This window comes from Lissotriton vulgaris, chromosome 3_1 (assembly GCF_964263255.1).
Source record: "Lissotriton vulgaris chromosome 3_1, aLisVul1.2, whole genome shotgun sequence".
Classification (NCBI taxonomy): domain Eukaryota; kingdom Metazoa; phylum Chordata; class Amphibia; order Caudata; family Salamandridae; genus Lissotriton; species Lissotriton vulgaris.
The window spans coordinates 1409064515-1409080219 of NC_141689.1; the positions used below are offsets into that span (position 1 = coordinate 1409064515).

Here is a 15705-nt window from a genome sequence, read left to right on the forward strand (position 1 = left end):
AGGCGTATGGAAGAATAAGCCAAATTGGACCTTTGTAGGTGTAGAAGGTAGCAAATAATATTTTGTATGGAAACATCCAGTGGATCAATGTGATTATTGTTACAATATATTGCAAATCTTTTCCACTTAGCGGCATAACATGCTCTGGTAGTGGGTCTTCTAGCTTCCTTAATTATGTTCATACAGTCTGGTGGTAGGTTTAAGTAACCAAACTCTAAGACTTCAGGAGCCAGATCGCCAAATTCAGTTGGCTTGGCTCTGGGTGTATTATTTCTCCATGGTTCTGTGTTAACAGGGATGGCGTGAACAGTAATTTTTTATGTGGAACCAGTGAGAGATCTAGTAGTGTGGTGAACCACGGCTGACGTGCCCATGTGGGAGCCACTAGTATTAGTTTGAGAGACTGTTGTCTGAGCTTGCATACTACTAGTGGAATGAGTGGGAGAGGCGGAAAAGCGTACGCAAATCTGCCTGACCAGTTAAACCATATCGCATTCCCCTCCGACCTTGGGTGTGGAAACCTGGTGGCGAAGGTTGGGCATTTTGCATTTTCAAGGGTGGCAAACAGATCTATCTGTGGATGCCCCCACATTTGGAAGAATGGTTGAAGAACTTGTAGGTGTATCTCCGATTCGTGAATCTAAAGTGACTGACGACTCAACAGATCTGCTATCTGATTGTGAATTCCTGGAAGGTGTTCTACTGTCAGGTGTATGTTTTGAGGAATGGCCCATCTCCAAATGTTCTTTGCAACCTGGGACAGTTGCAGAGTGTGTGTCCCCCTCTGTTTTTGTATATAATACATGGCTGTCATATTGTCCATCCGGATTAGGACAGCTTTGTTTCGTACTTGTACCTGAAACGTTTTGAGAGCTAGGAAAATTGCTAGCAGCTCTAGATGGTTGATATGGAACTGTTTTTGTTGGTTGTTCCATTGGCCTTGTGTGGTATAATGCAAGAGATGGGCTCCCCATCCTGTGAGGGATGCGTCTGTTGTGAGCACTATCTGTGGAACAGGTTCTAGGAACGGCCGTCCCTTTGTCAAGTTTTTGGTGTTCCACCATTGAAGATAGCGATATGTACGGCTGTCTACCAACACCAGGTCTGTGAGCTGACCTTGAGCCTGATTCCACTGCTGTGCTAGACATTCTTGTAATGGGCGCATTTGCAGTCTTGCGTGACGAACTATGAAGATGCAAGACGCCATCAAGCCTATCAGTCTCATGAACACTCTGGCTTGGAGAGACTGCTGGTGTTGAAAAAGGGAGACTAAGGTCTGAATGCTCTGTATCTTGGCTGGACTGGGATACGCTAGAGCTGTAGATGTGTCTATGGTAGCTCCTAGATACTGATGAACGTGCGAAGGCTCTAGGTGCGACTTGGTGTAGTTTATTGTAAACCCCAAGTCGTGCAATGTCTGAATTGTTTGTTTTGTGTGTTGTACACACTGGTTGAACGATCTTGCTTTTATGAGCCAATCGTCGAGGTAAGGGAAGACATGTATCTGTTGTCTTCTGAGATGTGCTGCTACTACTGCTAAGCACTTTGTAAACACTTGTTGTGCTGTTGTGACCCCGAATGGAAGGACTTTGAACTGATAGTGCTGCCCTTGTATGACAAACCTTAGATATTTCCTGTGCGCAGGATGTATAGGAACATGAGAATAAGCGTCCTTCAGGTCTAGTGTTGAAAGAAAGTCTCCCTGTTGTAATAGTGGGAGTACTTGTTGTAAAGTGATCATGTGAAAATGATCTGATTGTATGTAATGGTTGAGGGGCATGAGGTCGAGAATTGGTCTTAGTGTCCCTTCCTTCTTGGGAATTAGGGAGTACAGGGAGTAAACTCCTGTTCCCCGTTCCTATAAAGGAACTACTTGAATAGAATCCTTTTGTAGAAGTGCTATAACCTCCTGTTGAGTTATATGTTCTGTGGACATTGGACGCTGCCTGGATGGTATGTTTGGGGGGGGGTTGCTGTGAGTTCTAGACAGTAGCCATGTTGGATAATTTGTCTTACCCATCTGTCTGTTGTGATGGAATTCCAGACAGGTAGGAACTGTGATACTCTGCCCCCCACAGGAGTGGAATGCTGTAGGGGAGGCAGAGGGAAGTCACTCTTTGGGAGTGGAAGAGGAGCGGTTGTTGTTATTACCTCTACCTCTTCCCTTATTATTGTTGCCTCTGTATCCTCCTCCAAAGTAGCCTTTGTTAGAGGAAGTCTGTGTGTGCGTCTTAAAAGATGATGTTGTATCTGTGCCGGTCTGCTTGGAGCCTCCTCTATAAAAGGAGCGTAGAAAAGAACTACTTCTAGTCTGTGTGGACTGTAATGCACACATAGACTTAGCTGTGTCTGTGTCTTTCTTCATCTTTTCTACTGTGTTGTCTACTTCCGGCCCGAACAACTGGCTCTGATTGAAGGGCTGGTTCAAGATGGTAGTCTGTACCTCTGGTTTAAAACCTGAAATGCATAACCACGCATGACGTCTGAGTATAACACTAGTTTTGACTGCTCTGGATGCTGTGTCAGCAACATCTAGTGCACATTTAATTGAGGCATTGGATATTAATTTGCCTTCTTGTAAGAGCTCTGTTGCCTGATCTTTGTATTGATCCGGGGGGTGCTCCATTAGTTTTTCTAATTGGTCGTAGTGAGCCCTGTCATAGCGTGAGAGTAAGGCTTGTGTGTTTGCTATGCGTCATATGTTTGTTGCCTGCGCAGCAATCCGTTTCCCTGACGCATCAATAACTTTAGATTCTTTGTCAGGCGGGGGCGTGTCTCCAGAGGTCTGGGAATTGGCTCTTTTACGTTCATTAGACACTACCAAAGAGTCTAGTGGCAGATGTCCCTTAATATAGACTGGATCAGATGGTGCTGGTCTATACTTCTTTTTTATTCTTGGATTTAACACCCTACATCGTACCGGGTCTTTAAATATTCCTGGAGCATGTTTAATGACTCCTTTGATCATGGGTAGTATTTGCGTAGACCTTTGTGACTGCTCAAATGTATCCAGTAAAAAATCCTCATCAATGGCATCAGAGTGCATTGGAACCCCATGGTAAAGGGCACCTCTATTTAATAGATGATTAAACCCAATACTATCTTCTGGAGGGGAAGGTTTTGTTGGGTAGTACTGAGGATCAAGAATGTCGGACACATTGTGTGGTGGAAAACCATATATGTCGTCATCCTTAGGATATTCTGGATTGACATCTTCATCTAAGGGTATGCATGTGGCTCTGGTACGTCATTCCCCCCACCTAGATCCTACTCCTCCACCTGTGTGGTGTGATGATGCAGGAGATTGAACAGGAGAAGCTATAGGTTAGATATAAGGAGGGATACGAGAGGAAGAAGGTGAAGGAGAGGAAGGGTGCATTGGAGAAGTTGCACAATCCTTCTTTTTGGCAGGAACCACAAGTAGAAGTGGTGTGTCTGCTGGTCTCTTCTTGTAAGGAATTGCTTCCACATGTCCAGTTTTTGGATTGATATGGACCTTTCTTTGTTTAGGATCTGGTCTAAACAGTTCTTCCTCCTCTACAATCTTCTTCGGCGTCAATTTTTTCGGTGCTGATAGGGGTTGTTTTGTGTTTTTTTCTTTAGGAGGAGATATCGAGTCCTGTGGCAAATTTTCGGTGCCGAAGGTGGTTTCGGCTTGGTAGGCTTTTTAGAGGGTTTAGGTGTCTCTGTATCAGGCCTTGGAGTCTTTGGTACCAATGTTGGAGATTTTGGCGTGGAGACAGGTCTCGTTGGCCCTGCGGCGCCGGACTCTGGCTTTCCATCTTTATTTTTGGAACCGGAAGGTTTCGGAGTCGAAGCTTTCGGATCCGGTTCCGTTTTTGGCTTCGGCACCGATGTGTCTTTTGGTTTGGGTGCCGAAGGATCTTTGTCTTTGGGTACCGAATGGCGTCTTGGCTTCGGTGTCGAAGAGTCCTTCGGTGTCGAAGGATGTTTCGTGCCAATGGAGGAGGTGGAATTGACACGTGGTTTCGTCGGTGCCGAGGCACCGGAAGGTGTAGTCTTTTCCTCGGAGCCGAGCCCGAAGGCGGGGCGTTTGAGAGTAGATTTCTGTCTCGACTGGGCCCCATGGGCTGAGTGCCGACCGCTGCCTTTGGCTTGGGTAGTGTATGTTGTGCAGGGGCAAGAGTACTCACGGGCTGCCGAGATGGAATCGAGTCGTCTGAGTCCTCTGCCCCCGATATGATCTGGAGATCAGGCGAGTCTTCCTAGGCAACGAGTGGAGCCTCGTCCTCAGAGATATGTTCGAGTGGATCCTCGTCCCTGGAGACGTCCTCTCCGACGATCTCCTCCTCAAAGATGGCCTCCGGTGCTGGCGCTAATCTCCTCATCTCGTGTCGACGGACCCTCCGATCCCGAATGGTCTTTTTCGATCGGAAGGGTGCACAGGCTGTGCAGGTCGACTCGTCGTGTTCCGGCGATAGACAGAGGTTGCAGACCTCGTGATGGTCGCTATGAGGGAATTTTGATCGACATACCGGTCATCTCTTGAATGGAGTTCTGTCCATGAGGCATAGGTCGTACGGCACCGATAGGCCCAACGGCCCGCGTCGACGCACCGGAATGTAGCTGGTGATGTCGAAAAGTCTATTCAATGTCAAAAATGTTAATATAAAGTTTCACGCTTCGAAGTTGCTGAAAAAGTCTTTTCTAGCAGGAGTGGAAAACTTTCATCCGAACCCAGAGGCGGAAAAAAACAATCTGAGGATGAAGTCGATGACCATGCGCAGTATTGTCCAAGGGAGGAGTCACCTATCTCGTGACTACAAAGTCTTCTTCCAAGAAGACAACAACCTGCAATCATCCGAGCCCAACACCAGGAGGCGATCTATTGCAAAAGTGTACGATCTGCAGCTCATATGCCTCGAACAGCTATTTATTCCGAGATCAGCCGATCTCATCTGTTCTAGAGCAAATCAGAAACCTAGATCCAGAAAAATTTGTGGGATGAACATTCCTTCCATGCTTCTTTTTGGACTTTATGTTTTAAGGCTGTAAGCTAAAACTATTTTTTTATGGCAGATGGACGCTGCTGTGAAGGTTCAACAAGTGAATCCTAATCAGCGTGTTTCCCACGGAGGCGGCGTCCTTTCTCTCTTTCGTATTTTTACTTGTTTCTTTCTAAGCATTAAATCATTTGCAAAATCAGCTCACAAACCTTGTCTGATTCGTAGGTTCCCAAACGGCAACTGAGGTCTGCGTAGCCCCATGCAAAGGTTTTGTTCCAAGTAGGAGGTATTAGAACCTTATTCTGTTCCACTGCCAGGATACCCTTGTCTGTACAGACAATCTGTCCGATTGGTTCTTTAAGTTCTTGAAAGAAAACCAAACACAGACACATTACTTCAAAACTACAAGATGGAAGAAATGCAGCAAAGAGAGGTGTCATTGCCACAGCAAACCTCCAAATTGTACAGCATAACAGCACCACTTTTCATCTTTAATTTCAATGCTGCACCAGGTCAAATAAGCAGCACCTTTCTTAGCTGTCACCCAGGTGAATGCATACACAATCAGTAACGGTACTTACTTTAGGCATTTTTATACAAACGCAACAGACATTGGCCGAGGTAAGTAGCTTTATATCATTTGAACTGCACAGTTAAAGTAGTTTAACTACACCAAAGCTTTCACACTGTAAAGCCATTTTTATTTTATAGCACTATAATTGATTCAAAATTGAAGGTGATCCTTAACTATAGGGCTGGTTGTCATTTGGCATTGTTATTTAGCACTTGAGGCTTCACTTTGAGGGCTGGCTAAGGAGTAACTAATACCGACAGGTGCATTCCTTGACCAAAGTTATACTTACAATATTTCCTCAATGGCAAGAGGTACACTGGATTATTAGATGTTTCATTACTATATGTCTTACCAAATTGGTCGTTACAGCAGTGGATGAATACATTTATACCTTGGGCAGCAAAGGTACTCTGTTTAAGAATTGTAACGGAACAAAGTATCACAATGATAGGCCCGGCTGAACAGCAAACAAAGTATAAGTAGCTGTGGACCTGGCACTGGAGAACTGGAATTCACTAATGACTGCTGAAGAGCAACAAGAAGCCAAGCAACCTACGTGAAAGGATTAAAGTTACTTAAGTCCAATTAAGATTCTCCAGCACTGGAGATTGGGAACCCTTTGGTAGTAACACAGCAATGTACACCTTCACCCATATACATTGCTTTACAGCTGAACTTTTCCTTCCTATCCACCTTATTATACATGACCCAAACTCCAACTAATCAGAAGCCACCTCACCCAGCTGATTCCTTGCCTGAGGCTTTCAACTGTCAGATTTTCTACATCACACACACTATATTTCAAACCTCAAGACATTGGGAGGGGGGTTGGTTGCATGTGAATATATCAAAGCTACCAATACTAGAGAAACAGAGTTACAGGTAAGTAATTTTTGCAGCATTTGATCTTTCACAGATTCACATGCTTGAATTCAAATTATCAAAGCAGTACCATATTTCCAACTTTCAATAAAGAGGATGGTGGGAATGAGTAATACCTTATTTAACAAAAAATCTTAGCACTGCTTGACCTACCGCTGACTCCTTGTTGGACTGCACATCAATACAATAATGCTCCGCAAAAGCATGAGTGGTTTTTCACTTTGCTGCTTTACAAATGTCATTTAAAGAAATGCCGGCGAATAGCTCAGTTGTTACTGCCATAGCTCTTGTCGAATGTGCTCTCACTAACCTCAACAATGGTCTTTTCACTGAAGTATGCGCTGTCGTACTATAAGACACTATCCACTTTGCCACAGTCTGCTTACTCACTGCTTTGACTTTACTTCGTGAACCATATGCCACCAAAAGCTTATCTGTTTTTCTAAAGTCTTTTATTGCTTGCAAATACAATTTCAAACATCTGTTAATGTCCAATAAATCCTAAGTTTGATCTGCAACTGTACTTGGATGTGCAGAAAATACAATGTGATTTTATGCACCAAATTAAAAGACGTTGGTAATTTTGGTATAAACTTTGGATTAGGCACTAAAGTCACTTTAGCCTTTAGAAAAAATCAGCTTCAGTTCTTTACAACTTAATGCTTATAACTCACTGCCTCTAAGAGATGAAGCAATTGTTGAGTGAAAAGCAGTCTTCCACGTTCAATTCTCTATGGATGCTTTAATAATAGGTTTGAATGGTACCTTCATTAGTGCTGACAATACAGTGTTTAGCTCCCACTCTAGAGCCAGCTTAGGCGGGAATTTTCTAAACAAGCCTCTCTTTGATACAGTCATTTGACTCGAACTTCTTAAAAGCTTATAAATGGCTGTCAAGTGAACTTTATAGACATAAAAAATAAACCAGACTTAGCAAGATACCACAAATAGGGTTAAAATTCATATGGAGCCATCTTTTGTGGATCTAATATCGCGGCACTTGTTCACACTATAAACCGTTTCCATTTTAGTTTATGTCTTCATGTGCCCCTGCTTGCCTTAGCAATATCCAGGAGACCAACTTTTAAGTCCTTTATAAGCCATGCTGTTAAGAGAAGTGATTTTGGGTTGTTAAGTATTTGTGCCTAGTTCTTAAAAAAGCAGCTTGACATCTGTCTCGAACTGTTTTCTTTATGTTCAGCTTCCACAGATCCACATACCAATGCTGTTGTGGCACTGCAGGCGAAACCAAAATAACTTTGCAACTCTCTTGCCTTATCTCGCTCAACACTTTCAAGACCAAAGGTATTGGTGGGAATACAGACACAAAATTTCCTTCCCAATATATGGCAAATGCATCTTCTTGAGTGCCTCTGCAAAACCATCAGCTTGCAAAAATCTTGCACTTGCAATTACTATCTGTTTCAACCCTATCTCATTACAGTTTTCCCCAACTGTAAAATACCATATTCAACTTTTTGTTGTATATTTCCCATTCGTGGGTGTCTGCATAATACCTGCTCAGTGACATCATTGCACATTCCCGATATGTGCTCTGTCGAGAGGACAACGTTATTCCGAATGGCCCAATTCAACATGATTTGTGCTTCTTTCAAAAGTTACCTTGACTTTATTCATCCCTGCTTCTGAATATAGTACATTGGTCTTGTATTTTATGTCCAGAACATAACATGCTGTATTCTCACAATGAGCAAAGAAGCATTTAGAGCTAGCCTTAATGCCCTCATTTCCAACACAGTTATGTGCTATTTCCCTTCTTCTTCGTTACAAATGCCAGTTACCTGTTTTCTGTCCAAATGGGCTCCCCATCCTAGCAGAAGTGCTTTTATTGTTGAACACAGTTGTGGCTTCCCCAGATGCAATAGTCTCCTCTCACTTCCACCATCTCAATGCTTTCTTCATGGTAGGTGTTACTTGGACTATATTGATTAATCCTCCATGCATCTGCTTTCACTGCTAATCCAACTGCTTGTAAATGATTCTCAGTCCGATTCTGCAATATGGAATGAGCAGAAAGCAAGAAGACCCAAATCCAAGCAGAGATTTGCGCACTCTCATTGTTCCTTTCTTCTTTCCCATCAGGAATCACAGCTGTGTCCTCAACTTGTCGCCTCTGTCTGGCACAGGGTATACTACCCCACTCTCAGCCACAATCCTTGCTCCCAGAAAAAATAATTCCTTTTCTGGATGCAAACTTGACTTCATTGTGTTGATACCAATCCTAGCCACCGAAAAACTTCCATTATCAATTTGGTAATTTCTTGACCCTTGAATAAGCTGTCCACCTTTATGGGCCAGTCATCTAAATTCTGATAAACCATACTTCCTTGCCTCCTTAAGTAAGCTGCAACTGGTGCCATGCATTTCGTGAAAACTCGAGGTGCTAACTTAAGTCTGAAAGGAAGGGCTTTAAACTGGTAATGTTGTCCATCTACTAGGAATCACAGATACTGTCTATGTCTTTTATGTATCAGCACATTGGAATAAGCATCTTCCAGGTCTATGAATGACATAATATCTTCTTTTGTTACGAATGGCAAAATCTCTTGCAATGTTATCAGTCTGAAACGGTTTCTCTATAAACCTATTCAACGCTCCCAAGTTTAATATAGGACGCCAATCTCCTGATTTTTTAATAGGAGAAAGAATCTGGAGTAGAAGCCCATGTTCTTCTCCTCTAACAGTACTCTCAAAAGCCTCTTTCTGTAGGACTTTTATTATTTCTTTTTCAACTCTTTTAAATACCTGTTTGTCTGTTTCTGGTGGTGTATACAGTTCTCCCACAAACTCCAGGGTGTGTCCTTATCTCACAATATCCAAGACTCACCTGTCGGTTGGTATTTGCTGCCACTCTGTTAAAATATATTGCATTCGTTCTCCCACGGGCAGCTGATTGTGGGAGGAAATGCTGCTTGGCAAGAAACGCTCAGACTCATTATTATTTTATTTTTTTATTTATAAAGTTTTATATAGCGCAAACTTGATCCCAAAGGATATCAGAGCGCTTTACAGTTTGAGGCAAAGGTAACAAATCAGAACATTAGTCTAACATGGGGAATCCAATGCGCATTGAATCAACTAGTACAAACATAACAGCTCAATATAACCTGAGTGCACAAGTAGGAACGGGCTATGCGATGGAGCATAGAGAGATAAGGGGAGTGCATACAATAATCATATACAGGAATATTAACCAGTACCCAAAACAATAATTGAAACAAGAGTCAAATGGGGAGTCTAAAAGGCATTGAATCAAATTTTGAACATCTAACAGATCATTTATACACCTGGGTGAACGGAGAATGTCAGAATCAGGGTCCAACATGCAGAGTGCAGGAGAAGAGGTTAAATGAGCTTCCTTCCATGAAAATGTAACACTATCGTTCTAAAGTGATATGGGGCATTTCAGCCTCCAAGGCAGCAATTTCCTCAAATAGAACATTGCTAGCACCAGGATCTAAAGCAGGCTTTAGTAGCGTTGGAGGCAGTCAGTATTTCATTAACTATCATGGCCAACACAATGTGATCCATATCACTTCCATCTTGACAGCAACTATATTCAGGCACAGGCTCCCACTATAAGGTAATGAGGACATACTTACACGGAACTCTGACTGAATACTGGTTTGTACCAAAGGAATATGAACTCATACTTATGTTAAAACCTGTAGTTATTTTCATTAATTGTATAAGCTAACTGTCAAAGACAGTAGACCTTTATAGAGTATTGTGAAACATCTAAAAGTCTTGCGGCCTAGTTGAACGAGTTACTTACCTTCGGTAACGATGTATTTGGTCGTTTGTCTATCTTGCCTGTAACTCTGGCTTCTCTTTTGTCTTTGCAGGTCATACGATCCATACTGAGCATATGTGCCATACTGCCTATATAGTCGAAAAAAGAAAGTTGAAAAAAAGATCCCTTGGAACTTTGCCCTTGTCTCCAATTATGTCTTCTGAAACTTCTAATGTGCTGCCAATTTTCAAGCACTCCTAGAGACCGATCAGTCTCTGTCTGCTTTTATTGCTTGTAATTGTTTCAGTCACCTTCTTTCCAAAAACGTTGCTCCCATCAAACTGTAAATCCCTTTTACAAGACTGAACTTCTTGCCTGAAGGATGTGCTTTTAAGCCAACCATATCTTCTCATCCTGTTGCATTGCCAATCAGTCTAAATGCCCATAGATACATCCATTCTTGCATCAATCAAAGATGACATTTGCTCTATTTCCTTCAATATTGCTCTTGCCATCTCTTTATGTTTGTCAAGCAGCTTCTCAATGACCTGTGACATATCACTCAATAGACGCCTGACAAATCTTGCTACTACACAATTGAATTTGCAATTTTCGCTACCTCAACGGCCAACCTATTCACTCTCTTCTCCATCGAGTCCAATTTTTCTGCCCACCTTATCTGTAGCCGCTGTAAAAGGAGTCTGGTTTCTAGATCTCCTCTGAGCTGCTGTGATAATTCCAAATCTTTTCTCACCCGATTCAAGATGCAACCTGCTGCAGTATTCATTGCCTTATATTTTCCACTACCGTTGCCAAGTTTACAGATAACGGTGCTGGATTCATCATAATACTTAGATCTCTTATGGGAAGAAGGACTAACATAAGGATTGAAAATGTGCATCTTTGTGAATTCTCCTTTAAATGGAAAAGGAAGCAAGACTTCTTCTCTGCAGATGTTGGTAGCTGCTTTCCAAATTAAAGCATGAAACCTGCCAATGTCATCTGGTGGCGAAGGTCTGTGTGTAAACTATAAACTGGTTCCATTCAGAGCCATCATTATCATGATCACTAGGAGTTTCTATCATATAATCAGAGTCTGCATTGTTATTTTGATCATCAGCTTCATTCCCCATTGGTGATATTTGACCGCTTTCACCAACATCCTCATTGTATGTCTACTCTCATAGAGCTCTCTATCTTGCTGATTCTGCTGACTCTTTGAACTGCTGCTGGCTTGCACTTGCAAATACTCAGGTTGCAAATTTGGAGGTTGTTGCGTCTCCAATAATACCTTCTGGTGCCCAGTCTGTGTTGTCAGTGGTAGCATTATTTGAATGTCAATAACCCTATTCTGCTGTGCCTTTAGCATCTGCATTGGAACTTTTACCACTCCTCGTTTCTGGGTCTACATTCCAATAGTATTACTATCTAACTCAGATCAGGATAAACATACTTATCCTCATAATAACCCTCTTCGTAGTAGATATATTGAACGTTCAGCTGTTCTGGATTAGTCACCCTATATCCTTTTGTTCTCTCTTCATCACTGAAGAAAGTCTCCATATGGTCTATATCTGGATCATTTACATCATCATGTTGTTTATCCAGCTTAGCTTCTGCTTCTCGCCCTGAAGAAGTATCTTGCATAAACTGAGACTGTGTCTCCATCTCCATCGGCTGTATCTGTAGCTCTCCCAACTCTGGAGTTAGACATTATTTCATTTGTGCCAAGAAACATAGTGACGACAATGTCTTCTCTCCAATCAATGGCTCTTTCCTCGTCATTGACATGCTTCCTACACCTTCTGTACTGATGCCTCATTTCTTCTAAAGAACAAGTTACTTACCTTTGGTAACTATATATCTGTAAGAAACAGTCGTTAGTGATAGATTCCTTACCTTAGAATTACCACCGGGCGTCAGACTGGATCCGGAAAGTTTTCGCCAGCAGTAAACCTGCGCGTCGGAAGGTGGCGTCGTGCGACTCCACGACCGTTGTGGTCGCCGAGATAACGTCACAGCAGCTACTTAGACACTGCCCTCGCGCGTGGATGTCAGTTCCGTACACGTCTTTCCGCACCAGAAACGCAGAGTCATGCAAGATTCTGACCACTGGTGCATTGAAACTAGGGCCCTGAAAGGAATGACCTTAACCTTTGAAATCAGTTCGCTGAACGGGGAGGATGGGAGGGGCGGTAAGGAATCTATCACTAACTAATGTTTCTTACAGATAAATCATTACCGAAGGTAAGTAACTTGTTCATCTGAAAGACACACGTTATTTATAGATTCCTTTCCTTAGAATAGATACCCCAGCAATACCAACCCCGGTGGTGGGTCTGTGAACCAAGATCACACAAGGAAGTTCCGTAGAACAGAACGGCCAAAGAAGCAGTCTCTCCGGACTTGGCTGTCCAGGCAATAGTGCTTAGTAAAAGTGTGCAACAAGGCCCACGTAGCTGCCCGACCGATGTCTTATAAAGGGACACCACGTCCCAATGCCGTAGTGGCAACTGTCGCCCTGGTGGAATGGGTGCATAGCCCCACTGGAGGCTCCTGTTTCGCCAGAGAATAACAGGCTTTAATACACAAGACGACCCATCGGGAGATAGTCTGCTTGTGTACGGCCCAACCTTTCTTTGCACCCACGTAACCAACAAAGAGCTGGTAATCCACCCGGAACTGTTGTGTGAGATTCAGGTAAAATGAGAGCACACATTTTGGGTCCAGATGGTGGAGCCTCTCTTCCTCTCTGGAAGGATGCAGAGGAGGAAAGAAGGTGGGCAAAGTGATGGTCAGCCTGATGTGAAAGACAGTGACAACCTTTAGCAGAAAGGATGGACGTGTTCTGAGCACAACTTTGTCCGGATGGACAGACAGAATAGGAGGTTTGCAAGAAAGAGCCTGGAGCTCACTCACTCTTCTAGCAGAGGTGATGGCAACCAGGAAAGCAGTCTTCAAAGTTAACAGACGAAGAGGACAGTTGTGAAGAGGCTCAAAGGGAGCGCACATTAAATATGTGAGAACCAGGTTCAAGTCCCACTGTGGCATTACGGAGGGAATAGGAGGGAAAAGGTGAGTAATGCCTTTGAGGAATCTATTTACAACAGGGGACTTGAAAAGAGAGGGCTGATCAGGAAGCATATGAAAGGCGGAAATAGCAGAAATGTAGCCCAGAGCAGAACCAAGCTGGGCCAAAGAAAGAAGGAACAGAAGGACCTCAGAAAGAGGGGCAGAAAGGGGATCCACAGCCTTTGCTGTGCACCATGCCAAAAACTTGTTCCACCTGCAGGCGTATACCAACTTAGTGGAGGGACAACTGGCTGCCAGAATGACATCACAGACTTCAGGAGGCAAGTTGAAAGGAATCAACTGCCGCCGCTCAATCTCTATGCAAGGAGTTCGAGACTGGACAGTTTCGGGTGGAGGACTGTCCCCTGCTGCTGCAACAGAAGATCCTCCCTTAGAGGCAGTCGGATTGGGGGATCAATGGTCATACTGAGTAGCTCGGGATACCAAACTCTTAGAGCCCAGTCCGGAGCCACAAGAATAACTTGGGCCCGGTCGTGCCAGATTTTCTTCAGCACTCTGAGCAAAAGTGGTATAGGCAGAAAGGCTTACAACAGACCCCAACTCCACTCGTGAAGAAAAGCGTCGCCTAGCGAGTACCGCCTTAAAAAAATTCCAACGCACAGAACTGCTAACATTGCGCGTTCTCTGCGGTGGTGAATAGATCTAACCAAGGGTCTCCCCACTTTTGAAAGTGACCTTGCTCCACCTCGGAGGGAAGACTCAATTTGTGATCCATCATGCACCTGCGGCTGAGTTTGTCCGCCCTGCATTCATTGAACCTGCCAGGTGTTGAACCACCAGGGAAATGGCCTGATGTTCCAGTCATGTCCAGAGGCTCAGTCCCGCTTTACATAGGGTCCACGTCCCCACCCACCCTGTTTGTTGCAGTACCACATGGCGGTGATGTCTGAACACCTGCACTACTCTTCCTTTGACAGAGGGAAGGAATGCCTTCAGTGCAAGTCGGCTCACCCGAATCTCCAACAGGTTGATATGGAGCCTGGACTCCGCCGGAGACCAGAGGCCTCTGATCTCCGCCTCTCCCATGTGGTCGCCCCATCCCAGGAGGGACGCATCCATCACCACTGTGTGCTGCGGTTGGGGAAGGGAGAGGGATCTGCCATTGACCCAATGCCGGTTTGCGAGCCACCACTGAAACTGTTGTGCAGTGCCTTTCGAGATCTGGACATAATCGGACAGGTTCACCTGATGCTGTGCCCACTGGAACTTCAGGTACCACTGCAGAGCCTGCATATGCCATCTGGCATGATCGACCAGCAGGAGGCCATGAGGCCCAGCAGCCTCAAGGTCATCCTGACCGAAACCCATGATATAGGCCGAAAGATCGGAATCAGAGCCTGTATATCCTGGACTCACCATCCAGGAGGATAGACCCAAACGTGTGTCGTATCCAGAACCGCTCTGATGAAGAGGAGCTTCTGAGAGGGAATCAGGTGCGACTTTGGCACAATGATGGAGAACCCCATCAAATGAAGGAGGTTGGCCGTAGTCTGGAGGTGGGAGACGATTGTCCAGGGCGAGCCCGCCTTCAACAGCCAGTCGACGAGATAGGGTAAGACTGCAACCCCTGATCTGTGCAGATGAGCTGCGACCGCCGCTATCACTTCCTTGAATACCAGAGGGGCACTGGTAAGGCCAAAGGGTAGCATAGTAAACTGAAAGTGCTTGTGGCCTACCTTAAACTGCAGGTAATGCCGGTGGGCCGGCAGGACGGGAATGTGGAAATATGCGTCCTGCAGGTCCAACACTACCATCCAGTCTCCAAGGTCGCGAGCAGACCAGACCTGAGCCAGAATTAACATCTTGAACTTCTCCTTCCAGGGGAAGAGATTGACGTCCCTAAGGTCCAAGATAGGACGCAGGCCCTTGTCCTTCTTGGGCACCAGATAGTAGTGGGAGTAATAACCACGTCCTCCTTCCTGTGCAGTAACGTCTTGATGGCCGCAACTTCCTGTTGAAGAAGTGCCAAGTGATCCCCCGACATGCAGTGGTACTGGGGTAGCATGACTGGAGGGGTAGTCTCGAAGCGGAGGGAGTAGCCCCTACGGACTATTTGTAAAACCCACCTGTCCGAAGTGATGGTGATCCAGTGGGGGAGGTGATGACGAATCCTGCCGCCCACTGGCGTTTGTTAGGCATGAAAACCCGGATTAGGAAGGTTTGGAGGCAGTGGTGGCTGGAATGGAGGTGGACTGACCCACCCACTGGTCCCCTGACCCGGCTCGGCGGGTCCCATGTCCGCAGCCGCGCTGAGACTGTTGCTGCGCAGGCCTGTGGCTCTGAAACAAACATTTAGGGCGCCCCTTTCATGACCACGAAAGGAGCGAAAAGCAGAAGGCGGAGGAGGGCGCGTGGTGGAAAGGCCCAGGAACTTGGCGTAACCCGCGAGTCCTTAAGGCGCTCCAATGCACTACCTGCCTTGATGATAAAAAGGC

The 15705-nt window shown here is 44.8% G+C and overlaps 1 protein-coding gene across 4 annotated transcripts in view; it reads right to left on the reverse strand.

The window, feature by feature from the left end:
- Positions 1-15705, reverse strand: part of WDFY3 (WD repeat and FYVE domain containing 3) — a 2050643-nt gene that overhangs the window by 202217 nt on the left and 1832721 nt on the right. For all 4 annotated transcript variants that reach the window (XM_086961876.1, XM_086961875.1, XM_086961873.1 and 1 more), the window contains one exon: positions 5177-5331. In XM_086961876.1, the coding sequence (XP_086818002.1) occupies positions 5177-5331 (155 nt within the window). The remainder of the gene's footprint in view (positions 1-5176; positions 5332-15705) is intronic.